The 19,305-nt window shown below is 41.3% G+C and overlaps 1 protein-coding gene across 1 annotated transcript in view; it reads left to right on the top strand.

Annotated features, from left to right (window-relative positions):
- Nucleotides 1–19,305, top strand: part of Myo81F (unconventional myosin 81F) — a 48,411-nt gene that overhangs the window by 6,728 nt on the left and 22,378 nt on the right. Inside the window, exon 2 of the mRNA XM_089591759.1 lies at nucleotides 14,618–14,724. Within this exon, the coding sequence (XP_089447885.1) occupies nucleotides 14,618–14,724 (107 nt within the window). The remainder of the gene's footprint in view (nucleotides 1–14,617; nucleotides 14,725–19,305) is intronic.

Below are 19,305 nucleotides of genomic sequence, written 5' to 3'. Positions count from 1 at the left end.
ATAACCAAGAGCACGTTCAAATCACCCGTTGGATTTAAATGCAAGTATCGGGCAATGTACGCGTGATTTAAATTATCCCTCGCAAGAGAAACCCAACGGGTATCGTTTCATCGACGAACCTATTACACATCTCGTGCAGCGAAATAAAATAAAATAAAATAAAATAGAATAGAAAAAATAATCACCAGCATCGGCGTGCATTCCTTCTCGCAAAGTAGTATCTCTGCGTGTATATATGTACTTGTATATTGCTTTTAATTACCTCTATAGTTATGCGGACGTGAAAAAAAAAAAAAAAAAAAAACCAAAAGAAAAAAAGAATGTAGCTACAACATCAATACGCATATCCACGTCGGATTATTTTAATTTACCGTGACTGTAAAAATTAGTGTGACCTACGAGAGTCGTGGAGAGGGCCGTGGCATATTTTCAAGTCCAGCGGGATCTCCCCCTTCTTTTTTTTTTTTTTTTTTTCAGAACCACGTCATATCGAAGATTAATACCCGAGCGATGAGTAACTCGGCCGTTTTCTCCTTCTCACCTGCCCGCTCCGCGAGCTTGTGTTACGCATGTACACAAGAATGTGCCTGTATAGACGGAAGAGCTGCTGCAGCGACGAAAGTGTCCCGGGATGAATCGACGCTTTGACGAAACTCGTCGTTTTTTTTATATCTCCTCTACGTATATATACACACATGTAGCTGTGTATCACGTGTTATAGTGTGAGAAAGCGGAGTATAAGATCGATCCTGTTTTCATTCATCGTCATGACTGACGTCACGCGTAATTCCTTCTGCCTCGATCACTGGTAAAGGTGCACATCCTCCTTACGGGATATTCCAAAAACTCGCGGGTCAAGCGACGGACTTTATATTAAAAGTATCACGCCTTCGTATGTGTGAAAAGTATAGATAATAATAAAAGTAGTTCCGGTTAAAAAAAAAAAAAAAAAAAAAAAAAGAAAGAAATGAGATAAAAATCGGTGCGCTTTATTTAACCTTTGTTTCTCAAAGAGCTATAAGTATATGTACGATCGACTCGAGAGGAGGAATCCTTGTTTATCGGGATTTATGGCGAGTTATTGCCTCCGCCGTAAATACACGTTTTCCCTTCCTTCCTCGCGTTTTTTCGTAATTTGTAACACGAGATCTGTGTAATGGGGTACATAAAACATACAAGATTCGTTACTTGGGCACACACAATGCACATAACAAGGCATTCGACGAATTTCCTTTGTTTCCATGCATACACGCCCTCTTGGTCGATGAAACAAAAAAAAAAAAAAAAAAAAAAAAAAGAGGAAGGAATCAATGCCGAGGGAGTTTGATTAAAAAAGGAAAAAAAATATCAATCCCCGTAAAATGATGTGTTTGCACTGCAAACACGAGACCTATCTCTCTCTCTCTCTTTGCGATCTAATCGCGTGACGGTGATATTAGCTTCGATATATTATATACATTATAACCGAGAGATAAAACACCACCCGCGCTCCTAAATATTGACCTCAGCTTCTCATCTTTCGTTTTATACTCCCGTGCACCTTATACATCCTACCTTTGTGTATATGTATATATACTTTCGTCATATCTTACCGGTGAGTCAACATATATATAACAGCCGAAAGAGCATTCCACGCGCGCTTCTCTTCCCTCCGCTTTCATCTCGTTCATCTCTGTGGTATGTGTATACGTAATGTATATAATGTATATATTGCGGACACACGCGTCACCTTCTCTATGTATGTATATACACGCATGTTTGAAAAAACGGAAGTAAAAGCAAGAGGAAAAAGAAAAATTGATATGCATCATACCTAATATATATTTATGTATACTCGCGGGTGGTAAACGACTTTCCTCCCTTCTCTTTCACGTGTATAAAAAAAAACATATACGCGCAATATACTTATAAGAGCTGCCCATATTAGCAATCAACTCGTCGGAATGATCGCTTATTTCCGAAAGAGGGAGCCCATGCAATATTCATGCCCGTTGCAACGATTGTCGAGCTTGTCCGGGGGATTTTTATTGCTCGCGCGCGTTAGATTTATTTACTCGCTTTGATGGACCGGCCGACGCCGACACCCCATATACATATATACCTTTGATTACTACGAACAAGTATACTCGTAGGGTCTCTGGTGGATGGGTGATGCACACTGTGTTATCGGGGGCTTTGTTCTCTTGCGCGCTTTTAAAGAAATTATTCCTACTGTGCTTCGAATCGTGATTAAAAGAGGAACTTGGAGGAGGGAGGGAAAGGTATTTGTCGTGGGTAATTTTCTTGCGTTGCAAGGATGACTGCGTGTACCTATACCTTGGGATATCTCAGGAAACGAGAAAGACTCGTGCAATCGATTTGCCTTGAACTTTATTTTTCATTAATTAACATTCGTTGCATCGTGTAAATATATTTTACGAAAATTACATTCACACATTTTGCAAGCTATGAACATAGATAAATAAATATTATGAATTAGCACACTTTTTTTTGTGAGTTGCAGGGCAAGAGGTTAAAAAGAGCTACAAGTACACACGTATAATTGCGTTTCGAAGTAAACGCGTATATTAGGTATACGCACCATATAATATATATTGTGGCTCCGTGTAGCACATAATATACTATATACATAATCACGCGAGCCGGAGCAATTTACCCTCACCTCTTTGCTTTTCTCCTTCGTTTTCCACCTCTTGTTTCGTGTACAAAAGAACTCGGGGTGGGGCAGGGAAGAAAAAGAAAACCTCGCACAGCCCCATACATAATATCACACACACACATATATATATATATATTTATATATGTACACGTACATGTATATAATATAGCACGAGAGTATATAATTGCCCTTGAAATTGCTCCATCTATATAGGGAAAAAAAAGGCTCTTTCAAAGGGTTGGCCTTGTGACTTTTCTGCCCCCACCATCCGGCGGATGCGCGTTTAATTTTTTACGCGTCCTTGCGTGCGTCAGTGTGTGTGTGTTTGTAAAGGCATTACTCGCGACTGGAATTTTCGCCTCTAATAACTTCCCGCCGTCGTCGTCTTGGCCTCCGCACGCGGCCGCAGTGTCATTTCCTCGGGCACCCCCACATAACGTATAAATTTATATACCTATCCTACACCAGTCACGAGACTCGCCCAAGCTGACTATACTGTATAATCCCGAGCAAACGTACCTACATTTCGAAAAGCAAAGTATATTTATTTTATGTACTCGTCCCCTGTCCCCTTTTTTTTTTTTTTTTTGTCATCGACTTGGTTCGGCTGTACGAATGTGTTTCTCTCAATTATCTTTTTTCCTCTTCATCCTCGTACAGCTCGTTAGTCGCGGGGTTTATGTCTCGGGCTGTGCAACACGCATAATATTGTATGGGAGAAAGAAGCACTGCACGTCACTGCGTCTCAAGTAAACACTCGTTTTTTACTCACTTGCGTTGTAAATTTCACGCGATTATATATTTAAAATGTACGTGGGATATTTCGCGTTGGTGTCCAACCGTTTTGGCTTTTGTTGGCTACACCACTTCGTTAGTTGATTCTATACGTAAACTTTGTTAGAACTACGAAAACCAAATGATATTCTTCATCATGTACAGAAACCCTATATTTTTATTTGCAACATTAAAATGTTACACCCGTACATCGTATACATATTACCTTTTACACGAGATCTGAGCTCCTCCCAAGTAACAGTATAACGCTGCTTTACTCCCAAAAAGTTATCTTTTTTTTTCCCCATCTCTACAGGGTCTCGTTGAAATTAATTTCTCACCTGACCCCCTCGCGCGAATTTTCGCACGCTCGTGCACAGCATTTACTTCACTAATAGTAAACAGGGGTACATCGCGAACCGACTGCCTCCCACCCCATCTCGCTTTCAATGCTAATGTGAAAGCGAGCAAACAGTGTTAGGTACACATAGACACGCATAAACGCGTGGGTATGTGCGCGAAAGTGATAAAAGCAAGGGGGAATTAACACACGCGTGCACAAAGGCTCGCGCATCACATTTGAATCCCGGGCGAGTAATTAGAACCGCCGAGTCAAACGGAGCGCGAGGGAGCGCCGGAAGTTATCGCTCAATCGGGGGGGGCTCTAATGCAGGCGCCCGCTCTGTCGAAAGAGGGCCATCGATTTTTTATTTTTCACCTTCCTCTTTTTTCTTTTTCCTCTGCCTTCGTCGTAGTCTGCTGCGGCTTTCGATAAGCTGTGCTCATTTTGGTTTATTTTTTGTTTTTGTCTCGACACGCCTGACACGTGACGCTCCCCCGGCCGGATTAAATTGTGTCGGTCTTCTTCTGCGGTGATGGCTATATAAACGACGTTATGTACACTGTAAGAAAATTCGATAGCGACTCGCCGCTACGGTTTTATTGCGTTAGCTTTGATCGAGTTTGCCTCGTTAGTCCATTATTTTACACAGAGGAGATTACTCATTGGCGCTGTCACTGTTTGTTACAATAAAGGTTACCCTTGGTTACTTGCTTCCAGAAAATATTGTCCGGTTTACTTGATAACGTATACGTATCTGTTTGCTCCTCTTAAACTTTCAGTTTTTACAACATTACGAGCTTCGAATTTTGTAATAAAAAAAAAAAAAAAAAAAAAAATACTCATGTACATTTGATCGTTGGCAGTTTGTTAATATTTTAATTAGTTGTTATACTTGAGGACACATTTCAGATGATAATATTAATTAGTAATAAAACACTGTTAATAGCATATAGGTACATTATAATCTCCTACATCTAACATCTAATAACTCAAGTGGACGATTGTGTATATAATTTATATGAGTAACGGAGATTCAAAGCCACAAAGTAACCAAATCGTCCCTCGTAACAATGACGCGTCCATATAATATATATTATATACCAAATGTGAAAAAAGGCACGCGAGAAAATATCGATCTGCACATCATATCCAAGAGAGAGAGAGAGAGAGAGACACTTGATGAAGTGGCATAGGTATGTGAGTACGAGTATTATAAACGTACACGCAACACCTCTATAGCCTCAATGGAATGAAGACACTCGAGAGGACACGCACTTTGACGTACATATATAATATGATCGACCAGATTGACGTGCCTCCCGCGAAAAGAACGAAACTCATTCGTTGTTCTGATTGTACAATACTATACTGCAGCTTATATAGCACTGCAGTGCGATGGATAAAACATACACGTATATACCTATATACGTACACGCGGGCATTTAAAGTGGGTCGAGCACGCGTGATATATATATATATAATATACATACACATGCGTCTGTGCCCTGATGGGATGTGCAGATTAGACGGTGCATTAACTAGCAAAGAGAGAGACAACCAACTCTGAGTTGCTGCTTTGTACCAGCTTGATCATTGTGCGTGTCATCATGAAAGTAATGCACGTGCGCGCATTGGAATGTAGAATATAATATATATTGTACGCGCCATTGTTGAGCATTTTTGGCATTGAAATAGCGTATAGGTAAGTATTCCCCGGAGACCCGTCAAATCTTCATCATAACTAACTATAAAAGTTCATTAATTTAGAAAACTCGATCAAATTAAAGTAGAGTAATTTTTTTTTTTTTTTTTTATTTCGATAAAATAAATTTCAAAGCTTTGCTCGGTACGGAATGAGCGATTTATCGCTTCGTTTCTTGTTTTGCAACGAGTTACACCGATTGCGGCACTTGGAAATCACACGTTTGTACACCAACCGGTCGCTCGCGAGTCGCTACTATATACATTCACTCGTAGTATCTATCGAGTTACCCGACGTACAATTCGCTTTTACACACGTTACACACTTGCGCTCATAATACATCTGGTGAAGCGAGACAAAGTTTTAAAATCTCCCCAATCGGTTGGAGAGAGACGAGGAAAGGGAAAGCCCGGTATATATATATATTACATTACATATATATAGGCTGGTGGGCAATTTAAAATTAAGATACTCTCCAGTTGCGTGTGCGCTGCAGGCAAAATGTTCCATATTACGAGCAAAGAGAGTTTTTGCGCAGCGCCGGCGCCAAGTTTTGTATACTTAATCTCCGTTGCCCTTCTCCCCGCATCAATTAACCGAGACTCCCTCGCTCGTGATAGCTGTACCCACGCACTCACATTTTTCCTCCCCTCGTCTACGCTCATCCTCCCCATCCTCCTTTTCCTCTCGTAGAAAGTGAAATCGACCAAATGCGCCTCGAGGCTTACAAGGTCTATATACAAATACAGGACAGGGTACAGAGAGAGAGAGAGATACCAACTCGTTTCGCACCGTCGCAACGACTCTACCGCCCGGCACACCATCACCATTGATCCAAGTATATAGATTTTATGCTGGGGTATATAATAGTATTCGTAGCCGCGGGGGCAAACGAGGTTTCCCCGTCTCGAAAAATTCAAATGCACGCGCCACGCGTTCCCCCCCCCCCCGCTTGCACAATATTTATATATATATGCGTATGGGTATGTTTTCGAAAAAAGTTCCCATAGTCTCGCTTCGTTGAGCACGTACAGGTGAGTCTGCGCTATCCTATCGACTGTACTGCGGAAGCTTGACTCGGCTCCTCCTCTTTTTTTTCCCCTTATCCTTCCACACTCCTTTGCGTGTGAAAATCGTGGTCTGACGGATACGCTCTTTTTTTCCTTCCCCTTTTCCCTTACCCGCCTGAAAAGACACTTAATTTTGATACGGGGGTCATTATGTATTTCATTGTTGTGAGAAAAAAAAAAAAATAAAAAAAAAATAAAAAATTCCCACCTCGATACTGCGAAATTTCGCTTACTCCTTTGCGGAGAAAAGTGTGTACATGAATTTCATCGCTCGTACTTTATACTTATATAGGATGGATGGAAAGTGGGGTACGTTTGCGCAAGTGTTTTTTTTTTTTTTTTTAATTTTATTCGAGGATGCATTGAAAAGAAAGAAAACAAATTGCGAACGAGATTCGGCTTAACTGGGTTAGTCGATTTACTACGTATAGGTACTTGATATACAGCTTGCAAAACGCTCCTTTGTCCCTTTTTACGTTTTAACTTGTGTGCGATGCATCATGACGAGGCTGCACTTTTTGGCATGATTTCGCAAGCCCCTTGCCACGTGCTCCATTTATACGTTGTATTTATTAAAATATATACGTTTATTTTGCCGCAGCAGCAACAGTTTATTATTATTATTTTTACGATTATACATAAAAAAAACTCTCGTGCTCGGTCCTTGTTCCCAAGCTTCCGCTTATCCACGTAAATGTTATGTATAACCATTTCGATGACACTTGGATGCGTTTAAACATTTTTTTCTCCATATTGCGCATGGGTTTATTAAAAATCCAACTTATCACCCAGTAAGTTGTACATGCGTGCATGGCCTTTTTACAAATAATAATCACATACGTTCTCATTCGTGAAATCCTTTTTTTTTCCCCCTCATATACGAGGTAAAATGTTAAATGTCTCTCGTAATTATTACTTAAATAAAAGGCCAGTTTCATCGAAACGTGTTTTTTTTTGTATGATTTACTATATAGTTTATCACGCGATGCGTAAGTACACGCACTAACGTATTCCAGCTGTGATGAAATTAAAGTCAACAACTTTTTTTTTTTTTAAAGTAAATTCTTCAATTACCGTCACGCATACAGAAAATTTGTCCACTCGAGTCACATATATAGATACGGAAGTATACGTGCAGTAAAACAAGCCACTCTCGAGCTTCTACGTATACTTGCCTCGTTTTTCGAGTAAAAAAATCCATCTATCCTTTGGAAATTTTTCGGCATCGTGTAACGCACTCGCAGCGCTTAGACCCGCAAACTCCCGCATCATGTCCATACATTTCACAACCCGAATTATTCTCCTTCGTCCGCGTACAAAAAGACGCAAAGACACATTTCAGCGATCCCCCGTACAAATATACACACACGCACCGCAGGGACGAGCGGAAAGACAGCATCAGCAGACAAGGCGTGTGCCTGTCTGTCGCCCAGTTCCCCGAGAAAGAAAGAAAAAATAAATAAAAGCCGAGAGAGAGAGAGAGGAGACAAAATGCTCAAAGGAAGCAACGAGGGAAAAAAGAGAACAAGCGAGTGCGGGCGAAGGTCGCGGAGTAGTAGCAGCGGGGGGGGGGGAGGGGGAGGGCTTTGGCGGCGTGCAAATAACGAGTCGTGTATATGCGCGTGCGTAAATAAACGGGGGAGGGAATGGGAATAAAAAAAGGTCCAGAAAGCGCCGATAGACAATGACCGTGGAGATTCGCGAGGAAGAGGGCCCTTGTGTATAATAATATATTATATATACATACACATATACCTATACATATTTTTTTTCTCCCGAGATCGGCGAAACGTTTCAAGCTGCGCTCTCTCGACGTAGCTACGTATATAAAATACATTGGATTCGCCTACGCGTTTACACGCACCATAAATACCTACTCTCGAACTCGTGACTACTGGCTGCAGTGCATATTATATACCCCACACCCTGCAGTTTTTCTCCGTTCTTATACGATTAATCACTACTTTTTGCGCTGGTTTGTCCTCTGCTTACACGGTACACCGAGTGTATGAATCTCGCCACTTTTTTGTACATGCAGCTGGAAAAGGAAGGGGGAGGGGGTGAGAAAAAGAAATAGTTTGGTCAGTGGAAAAAGACTAAAATGTACCGCCCCCGAGATGGAGGAGAGGAGGAAACATAAAGGGCCTCGCCTTTATTTCGGGTGTTAATAAACGTGCAATGTAGTAATTTACCGGCTATACGAAATTAGAAGCCGAAAAGCGTGGCGCAATGAAACCCAAAAAAAGAAATATATATTCACCTTATGCGGCAAAATGAAATAAAAGAGGGGACGAGATATACCATAGCGTCTTTTAATATACTCGGTAGCTGCGTGCTATAGGCGCGTGTGATTAAGTACCTTCCCGAACGAGAAAAGTCAAAGCGTCAGGGAAAATTGAGAATGCAGTGGTGATATTAGGTACCCAGTAAGCATAGTCACCATCATCATCGAGGATATACTTACTCGGTAGTCGGCGGAAAAATTGCTGCCGACGTTCCTATACAGCTCAGCTCGCGTAGCAAACCCTACCGAAAGGCCCGACACACACCTGCTTCTACATAGTACACACACGTGTGTATTGTACGCGCGGCATCGGATTTCTCCCGTCCCTCGATCGCGGCTTCGCGCGTATTTCCATAAAACACACATAATATTATGCGCACGTGTGCGACATATTGCGTTTCATGCATGAAAAAATTCGACGTCGCGCAGATTATCATCGGAGGCCCTACTTTTTGGTTGGAGGAAGAAAAAAATCCTCGAAAATCTCCTTGCGATCTCACGACTGTAAAAAAAACATACAGCAGTGGAAAACGGTACGCGCGCTTGTGTTTGCGATGAGCGACGTATGTAGGAAACGAAAAGAACGGGCCCTTGACCCAACTAAATACACCCTTTTTTTTCCCCCCTCCCCTCGTCACTGTCACCACGCGCGCGATTCATAATAAATGTACGATCGCGGTAAAACCGAGCGTGACCGCAAACTGGTGCAACCCGAGTGTCCCCTTTTACCCTAAAAAAAAAAAAAAAAAAAAAAAAACGGCATATAGGTGTTCTCAATACAGGTTCAGGAGCGCCCGTTGGAGAAACACAGCCACCAGAGAGTAGCAAAATATAGGGGGAAAGGGTTCGCCGCAGTATCTTTGTATACATAGGGACATGCATATTTTTTAGCGGAAGTTGACGCGGGGGAAAATAAGTATAATTGGTCCTCGGTTGGGTGGTTGTGCCGGAGACTTGGAGGGCAAAGCGAGTGTTTAGTCTCCCCCTGCATCAGGGCTATGCTGATACGGGGGTTGTCGTCGCGTGAGTTCTTACATGTATAATATACATTCATCTATACCCACGCACGCGGGTGTGCATTATCTTCCTTCTTTGCCCTCCTTCTTCTTATTCTTCTTCTTTTTTTTTCCCCCTCCAAGTATACGGCAAGTGCTTTTATTCCCCCGCACGCGTTTATACTGTACGTAGGTACACACAGTTCTTTTCTCTCAAGTGGCACTCGGCCGCGAAACGGAGAGCTTAATTTTTCGCGCGCTCTCCTTTTTTCTTCCTACACACATATACACGCATCGCGACGCCACAGTGGACTCTTCAATCGAGTCCCCCTATGCAGTGGGGGATTAAAGTCAATGGGCGCTAGCTAGATTTGTACTTTAGATTTGTTTTTTTTTTTTTTTTAATCGAGAGGGTTCTCTCTCTCTCTCTTTGTTGTGTTGGTTTCACTTGCTCTGGTGATGTTGAGTGCGTTGTGCTGACAGTGACGCGTGCCCATACGGAGCTTGACCTGATAAGATTATACATTACGTTTTGGGGGACTGGTTAATTGTGACTTATATTTATGGAGGACTGATGAAAAAAATTTTGGATTTGCCTCTTAATTTTTTTTCACACTTTCATTGACTGCCAATTATTTTTTTAATATATACTGGAATTTGCCATATTCGTACCATAATAATTTATATTAAAATCAATTGAATTACGAACAAAAGAAATTATGTTGACAATTGAACGGACTACACGCGTTATTATAATTATGCACTGTTTTCTTTGTTAAAAATGCGTAAATTTCATGTTATTTATTAGCTAATAAATGAATAGTATTTTCTATGTATACTTTTATTTTATGAAATATATACATTTAGGTATGTATATTGAAATATAGGGCCGGTGTTAGCACTGTTAATCCTCTTAAGAAATTGTGTACATTTTATTGTGCTGTAATGAATATTACGCCCCAGTGATATTTCGTTGAAGAGGATAACAAGCGGGAAAACCCAGAAATGTAAGTATAGGATTGATTTTGAGGGAAACAGAGGAGAGAGAGAGAGAGAGGTGAAGATTTGTTTTTGCACGGTGTCCGCCTGCCGGAAACGCTTTTGAATAATAATAAAGTCATTTTATAGCCTCGTAATCGTCATATTTAGAGATAATATATTTTGAGGTCCACTTACTTACCATAAACCATTTTTATAATCGACCCGTAGCCCCATGTAACAAAGGGGGAAAAGTTACCGCGTCTTATCAAAGAAAACCCGACGCTGCAATTACGCAAGATGAAAGAAAAAAAAGAAAAAAAAAAAAAAAAAAAATTGTAGCTATCTCAGTACAGTTGGCGTATACTTTTGCGGGGGAGATACAAAAACTGGTCATGCAGATAAAGGAAACAAAGTAGGTATAATATACACAAAGATGACAGCTATATGAGCTTGTGGTATATAATGGTATATAGAGCACATATAGAGGAAGAAGAAACGGGGGAAAAGAAAAACGATGAATTATAGATGTTTGTTGCGCATTACACATTATTATTATCATTATTATAATACATTAGCGAAGGGGGTTACATCCTGTTGCCACTACGTATTATTATATATACCTTTACTGTCCGCTTGTAGGTGTACCTATTTACATGACATACACGTATACGCTGTCCCATATATGTTGGAGTGTATATGCACGTATAGCTATATATATATATACGTTTGCGGGAAACGGATGGCGATCCGACCTTAGCGATAACGAAACGCCAAACCGTGTACAGGAGAGCCAGAGGAGAGATCACGACTTGGTGCTGATACATATAGTATAGTTGGCTCTGTGACTGCACAATGTACTTACACCGTAGCCTTATGCACCACGTGCATATCGTGACCCCGTATATACTTACTATGTATACGTGTGTTGTGGGAGGTTGGGCAAGGAGAATAAAGCGCGGAAGCCAACGCTTTTGACGACGCGAGGGGGAAACCAAGGGGACACAAAAGTGTAAGCCGCACTCGTATATATACCGATCGCCTCTATCTCTCTCTCTCTCTGTGGGTGCAGGGCAGCTCGTATACTTGTATGTATACTTATTACCGCTTTTACGATGCAAAATTTTTTTTTGCTTCGATACAAATTATTCTGCTCCAGTTTTATGGTGGGATTGTAATTGTTTTGGGAAAGCTCGAGGTTACCCCCGTCTTTGTCCGAGTTACGTGTGTTACGAGTTAATGTTGTTCATTGACGATGGCAACACTTTCGTGGGAATCATTGAAAAAGTCTTGTGTAAGTTATACACGAGCTTGGAAATTACGCCGATCTACGCTTTTTGTTATGTATCTCAATTTTTATAGTATTTTAATTGGGTATATGTTGGATATGTTGGAATTTTTGTACTATCCTTTGGTGATTTGTGTCACTTTTCCTTCTTATTGCCAATTGCATATTTTTTGCAATAATAACTTATAACATACAATCAACGAGTGGTACGTTGATACTTCGTATCCCATATTTTGCAAGTTAAATAAAAAGTTGCACAATTATTTTGCCACTTTGACATTTTGACATGTATAATTGTTTATTCACGATTTTTTTTTTTTTTTTTTTTGCAAAATTTCATACCATGAAATCAATCACGTATACGTGTAATCCGCGTGGCAGCACTTCTTTGTGGTCCGCAGGGAATGAGCATTTTTAGGGAAAAGACGAGCCAAATGTAAATAAACTTCTCGTGCCGGCTGGATTAATTTATTTGCAAAGCTTCGGTTGAACAAATAAAAAAAAAAGAAACTATTCGTGCACTATACGTTAGTTCCAAGTAACCCGTCAGAGTTTAAAATTCATCACTCACGGCGACGGCGACGCCGCAGCAATCCTCGAGCAAACCCAACGCCTCATACCGTGTATATAACATAGCGAGAGGAGCACACACGTGTGCAGGCTTTGCCATCGCCCTTAGAATACCGATTTTTGCAACTAAGTATATATACGTATATTTCGATCTGCACAGGTAACGTCCAGAAGCGCATTTGTATTGACTGTATAGTCGTGAAAAACCACCTATACATATACATATATGAACACCGTATGGATCTGAATTGTTTATTTTAATGCAATTTAAATTTTTATACATGAACCCCCCAAATGTCTGATAAAATGCATCAATACGTATAAGATATGGATGAGCGGTTGGAAGATTACTTGACCGATTTTCATTGCGTCGAAAGGTTGTCGATAGGAAAAAAAGAAGAAAAAAAAAATTCAATAGTTTTTCTCACAAGTGGCAAGAGCTTAGTAAAGTGAACAGTGTAATGCAATGCTTGCAGCATCGGTATAGGTTGATTTCAACTATAATACCTTGAACGTGTAATTTTTGTCACACTTGAGTTCACTGGTGAATTAATAATCTATGACGAAAAAACTTATCTGATTACTTCTACTGCAATATGAATGTTTGTGTTATGTGTACAACCGAGAACACCAAAAAGCAATTTCCATGCAACCGATTTTTGCTACTATCGGTCAAAGGCACGCCCCCCGATAATTCGACAAGCACATTTCAATCCACGCACGGGCTTACATGCAGCTTCGACTCACCCCCTTCTTAAAAAAAAGGGGTTAAAAATCGCAGACTGTTTACAACTTACTCGGAATAAATCGTGAACGAATCATCAGCAGGGACGAAAAAGGGAGATAAAGAAAAAATAAAAAATAAAATGAGAGATGACACGTGTCCGCCAAGCTGCCACTGCCGCCGGCGCGTGGCCTTGGTTTGGGATTTCTTCGCATTACGTACGCGCACGCATGCACACAAAGATCAGCGTCAGCACTCTCTCCTCCGGTTTTCTTCCCCTATATTAAAAATACAGATTGAGTATATATGGGTACACTCGTCGAGAGGGAGCGTCCGTATATATATCTACGCTGCTGCGACTATTTCTTTTTTTTTTTTCCTTCCTTTCTTCCTTCTCGTCCAAGTGTATACGTATATGGCTACAGCAGCTGGTACACGCAGGTGCTTAACTCTGCACCTGCGCCCCCATACATATACCTATATACGTAAGCGCACGCGCCCGCGTCCAGTGGATGACGATCATCAGCTGCATGGTTGCGGTCACGTGCGTGAGCTTTTTTTTTTTTATTTTATACCTGCATATACACATCGTATACCTATACACTTGTCGGATTTGCTCTCGCCACTGATGTTCCTTTTCATTGGTAACCTCCTTTTTTTCTTCTTTGTACGTAACTGTATTTACTTTGTGCAGTGCTCCACGCACGGCCCGTTGCTTTTATCCCTTTTGATGTCTCTCGCTCTTGTGATGATGATGGTGGTGGTACACATAGCTAGATAGTTTTTTTTTTTTTTTTTCATTTTTTTTCTGTAAATTGTCGTATCCTATTTTAAAAGAATTTCGTTGAAAATAGATTTTTTTTTTTTTTTTTAAGACTCGCTTAGTTTGGCCCTTGGCTCCACAAAAATAGATTGAAAAGGTACATACCCCCGATCCATCCCTGTGGACCCAAAAGTTAAAAAACAGCAGTGGCATCACCAGTGGGTATTTTATCATATTTGATGAAACACAAATGCCTCGACGAAGCGTCTAATTTTACTACCCCATGAGCCAACAAGTTTATACTGGCTGCTTATACTCTCGCGGCCCGGGAACTTTTAATTACTCGTATACCAGAGTCGAGTAAGCCAAGCGAGCTTTGAATAAATCAAATTTACCCTTTCACGCGCACCCACATAATATTCTGATTTAAGCAAGTCTTATGTCAACATTGTAACTTTATGTTTCAGGGTGCAGCCCCGAGCTGGGGGTGCCGGACATGACGGTCATCAGCGACATCGACGAGGTCGGCATCAACCGCAACCTCCAGGTTCGCTACAGTCGGGACGAGATTTACGTATCCTTTTTGAAAGAACAAAAAAAAAAAAAATTTATCGCAATCAATTCATGTATAGACATCTTGCTTTGATTATTTGATTAAACGCGTTCGTTCGTTCCAGTATTTGGGGTTGTTGGAAACGAAAAAAAAAAAAAAAAAAAAAAAAATAGGGAAGTAGCGCTCGGATGTTTAAAGAACCTACTTTTCATCACTCCACCTTGGGCTGATGTGATACGTATACACAAGTTGCTTATAGAACACGCGGACGTAAGCGGGATTTTTCCCAAGTCGAGCCCCATCAGGTATACACGAGAAGTGTCGACTTTTTGTCGAGTAGGTGCACGTGTGTATGTGTACGTATAGGCACGGGTGGCCGAGGGTTAGTGGGCTTTAGTGCACTAGAGCTGCAGAGGAGAGGAAAATAACGAGGGGAGAGAACGAAAAAGAAGCGACCCACGCAGGTGCGCGCTGGTTAAGTTTTTGGGTCGATGTAAATCACAGCAGCTGGCCCGAATGGCGCACTTTTTCGTGTACCGCTGGGCTGTTTGAATTTTCTACGAGTTTACAAAACCTCCCCTCACAGCAAAGACACTATGATAACCATTTGAAAAAGCACGAAATCGATGGCTCATCAACTTTTTGTCTCTATATATAATCGTATACAGTATCGAAAAGTTGTAATCACAGCATGTACAAAAAAAACTGCAGGACGCACAAGTTTCACTGTGCCAATCATTTGATAAAGAAAAAAAAACAAACAAACAAATTGCTGAAACTAATAGAGCTGATGAATCATCGATGTAGTTATTATAAAAAAAAATCTTGTGCATTTTTATGAAGTAGTAGGTAAACTAGCATTTACAGTAATGACAGATATTTGATGGTGGTTTAGTATAGAGGAGCGACGAATGATATCGTGTAACAAAGAAAGAAAAGAAACAAACGGGGAGATGTAAGTAAAACATTCCTTTGAGCTACGCAGCACTGCAACAATTGTTTGTGTCGAGACTGAGAAAAGCGCTAAATCACGTAAAAAAAAAACCTACTGCACTCTCGCTTTATCCCTGTACGCGGGGGAGGGAGTGGGTCCATCCCGATAATTACTTTCCCGCTATCGATACGACCCTCTTTGAAGAGCGCCAGGCCAACCACAACCACGAGCTGCACCCTCCCACGTTGATTTTTCACGAAAAAAAAAAACGACGTCCCGCGAGAAAACGAAGAAGCATCAAGGGAAAAGAAAAAAATGTAAGACCCGCACAGGATATGAATTTTGCAGGCAGCGGAGAAGAAGAAGAGAGAGTATAGGTCTGGGGTGGGTCGGCGGTGGCCCGGTCTCTCTCTCTCTCTCTCTCTATCCCCGGGTGTGTGTGTGGGTTGCCATGGAGACAGCCCCGGTACACGAGCGTATTACAGTCAGCTGGCTATATTATACACAGTTATACACACTGTATGGGTGTACGTATAATTATGTGTATACATGAGCAGCGAAGAGCGCGTATACCGTTTCGGCAACAACCATCCCCTACTCGTGTATACATACACACCGTAGTATCATGAATATATATGCAATATCAGCCTCAGACTCATTCATCTTGCGTCTCGGCCTCCTCGTCCCGTGATATGCAGCCTATATCCCTATATATGTATACACAAGTAGTTACATGTACGTATACGCGCGCGCGCGCGTGTGTGTGTGTACAAATGCCGAAAAGTCGCCCTCCTTACGGGTGAAAGGGTACTGCTCCGATGAAAGGTTATCGGTTCTATACGTGAATATATGAAAAAATAAACCGTGTGTACCTGTACATATGTATTATAGGTGTACATTGGTATGATGTTTATATTGGGAGAGAAAAAAAAAAGATTCGCCCAGCAGATGTCGATATGAACCGCACGCCTCGATTTGGTTCAATATATACCGGATGGTGGCCTTAATTCAACCCCGATTGAGACAAGGATGTATATACCTATACTACACCCCTTGATTTCCCTGCCAGGATATGCAATAATTTCCCAGCCGGTCGAACGAGACCGTCGCAACGGTGAGAGATCTGATAATCATTTTATCAGCCATACTGGGTAACCATGTCGTATATATAATACATATGAAAGTCGATGGCTCGCAAGATCAATCAGCCATCCCTTTCCTCCTCCGCGTCAATGGTGGGCTCACTCGAGCGACCGATCTACACGCACACTCATCGTCAAGGGGTTTATCACCACATCTCATCCCCAGACAAGACCCGCATCTCTTGCGCATCCTTTTTACCCGTACGATCCAGATGAAATACTGTTGTACAAAACACTGTTTTATATAGGGTAACCAGTGATTATCCTCGTGCTTGCACCATCAAGTAAAAAGTACAGAAGATGAAGCCTCTGCCCCTCTGAGTATAAGTATACACGGCTCCGTTCCCTCGCAATATCATAACGAGGAAGAAATGCTCCACTTGGCCCCAACAAAAAGGACAAAAGAAAAAAGATATGTCACAAGACTCGGTAGTTGTAACGACTCGTTACCGCGCTCTTTCTAAATGCTCTTGGTTGATAGCCTATATAGCTCGCGTAGGTGGAGAAGGAAAGCTCGCGTGCGCGGAAACGACGCGTCAGCGGGATGTACGTAATTTGTTTGACTCGGACTGGCAGTAGGTATATGTATATATGTACTTTGGTCGCGTGGACAGTGAACCTTGGCTTTCGACGAACATCACTGCCTACTGTTTTTTTTTTTTTTTTTTTTTTTTTTTTTTTCCCTAGCCTTTCCCTGATCCGATGTTGGGGTATTTTTGTACGCGCGATCACGACCGGGGAGCATTCGTAGTGTCGGACGCGCTGTTATAATGTATGTTTACGTGCGTTGACGCGTTTTAGATAAAGAGAGAGAGAAAGAGGAACGAAAGAAGGACGAGGTGGAGGAAGAAGAATAGACCTTCCGCGTCTCTGGCTTGGATGAATGGACTTACGGGTTAGACACAGCGAGCACATCCACCCGATCCGAGGTTGGCGCCCGTGAGATCAACAGAAGCCAAACGAGGGAGGAGCGAGAAAAGACAGAGCTCCCCTTGAGTGCATACATTGTGTATACATATATATACCTATCCTGCGGGAGAACGGGGTATAACAACGCGTAATCCGCCTCCGTCGTCATTATGCCCTTATACCTCTCCGGCGCTGAAGTCGAGAGCCCTTTCTTCCTCGTTGAAAGCTGCTTCCTCTCTATCTCTCTCGCGGAATTATCCCTTGCACGCGTTACTCCCCCTGTACCCGATGCACGCTTCCTATTTCCTCTTCGGCGTTTCTGGATGCCTATCTCGCGTCCCGAGCCGCCGCGTCTGGCTATAGAGACAATCGTCTGTGAAATTGTCGAGGGCGTCTGTTACATGAAGGGCTGTTATTACTGAGAGCAAAGTGTTGCGAACTTTTTTTTTTTTTTTTTTTTTTTTTTTTTTGCGAGAAAACGAGGAGCTGATTGTTCGTTTTACATATTAGGGGTGGGGTGAGAGCTGAGCTGATGAGCGTTTAAAATCAGTATACAGAGATACGGAGGAGGGCTAAATCGGGGTTTGGTATGATTTCACACGGATTATAATTAAAAGAAAGCTGGGGGTATAGTGCATTTTTTCGATTGAAATGTGTGAGCGTGTTTATACGTTGCATTTAACAAGAGGAAAAATATTACGAATTGTGGGCGTATATATAGTGTGGTACAAATATCAACAACTTGATTAATCACAACGACGTGTGTTGGGATATGGTTGACATTTCTGGGGCTGCGATGTTTCCTCGTGTATAAGTCTTGTATTTAAATTATCCAAGTCAAGTCACGCAATAGGGTATTTATCAAAGTGTCCATGAGGACATTTCGTCCCATTAGGAACGTGTCTTTTTTTTAACGATAAACTATTACTTGTTCGTATACATTATCTGTATACAAATATAGCTAAAAAAACAGTTTTCGATATAGGAAAGACACTTTTATTTGCACAACCATCAAGTCTCATTTGGCGTTTGGTAAAAAAAAAAAAAAAATATATATGTTAAAGTATCAAAGTACCACAAAAAAATCAAGTTTGATTCAATATAAAAATTTCAATTTTACCACCACATAGTTATACCTATAATTCATAAAAGTAACCATGTAGATCGATGTATATACGGAACAGTGAATTATAATAATCACCAGCAAATAATCCATCTCTCGCGGAACTCTATATTTTTTATCTATAATTGCGTCAAATCACGATCCCACGGAAGCAAACCTATATATACCCAAGCTTATAAAGCAATCAATAAAAAATCACGTACAGGTATAATATACCGGCAATACCGAGCCATCATCCTCCTCCTCCTTTGTTTCTACCTCTGTAGCAAAACGAATCATCTTTCACGAAGCATACCCATGATATAAGCCCCTCAAGTACAGCCGATCGATAAATACTCGTACGTACACACACACACAGCTCTCCGGCTGCTATATTCGATTAAAAAGTATATATATATATGGCCATCGGGTCGGCTAGCGAGTGGTTATTTACCGATAACTCGATCGCATCCACACACACGCATGCAACTCAATAACGAAATCAAGCCCCCGTC

This window comes from Copidosoma floridanum, unplaced genomic scaffold (assembly GCF_036245765.1).
Source record: "Copidosoma floridanum isolate Cflo_tuat_1 unplaced genomic scaffold, Cflo_Japanese_pri ptg000013l, whole genome shotgun sequence".
Classification (NCBI taxonomy): Eukaryota; Metazoa; Arthropoda; class Insecta; order Hymenoptera; family Encyrtidae; genus Copidosoma; species Copidosoma floridanum.
Note: the sequence above shows the minus strand (reverse complement) of the source record. Positions and strands in the feature narration are given on the sequence as shown.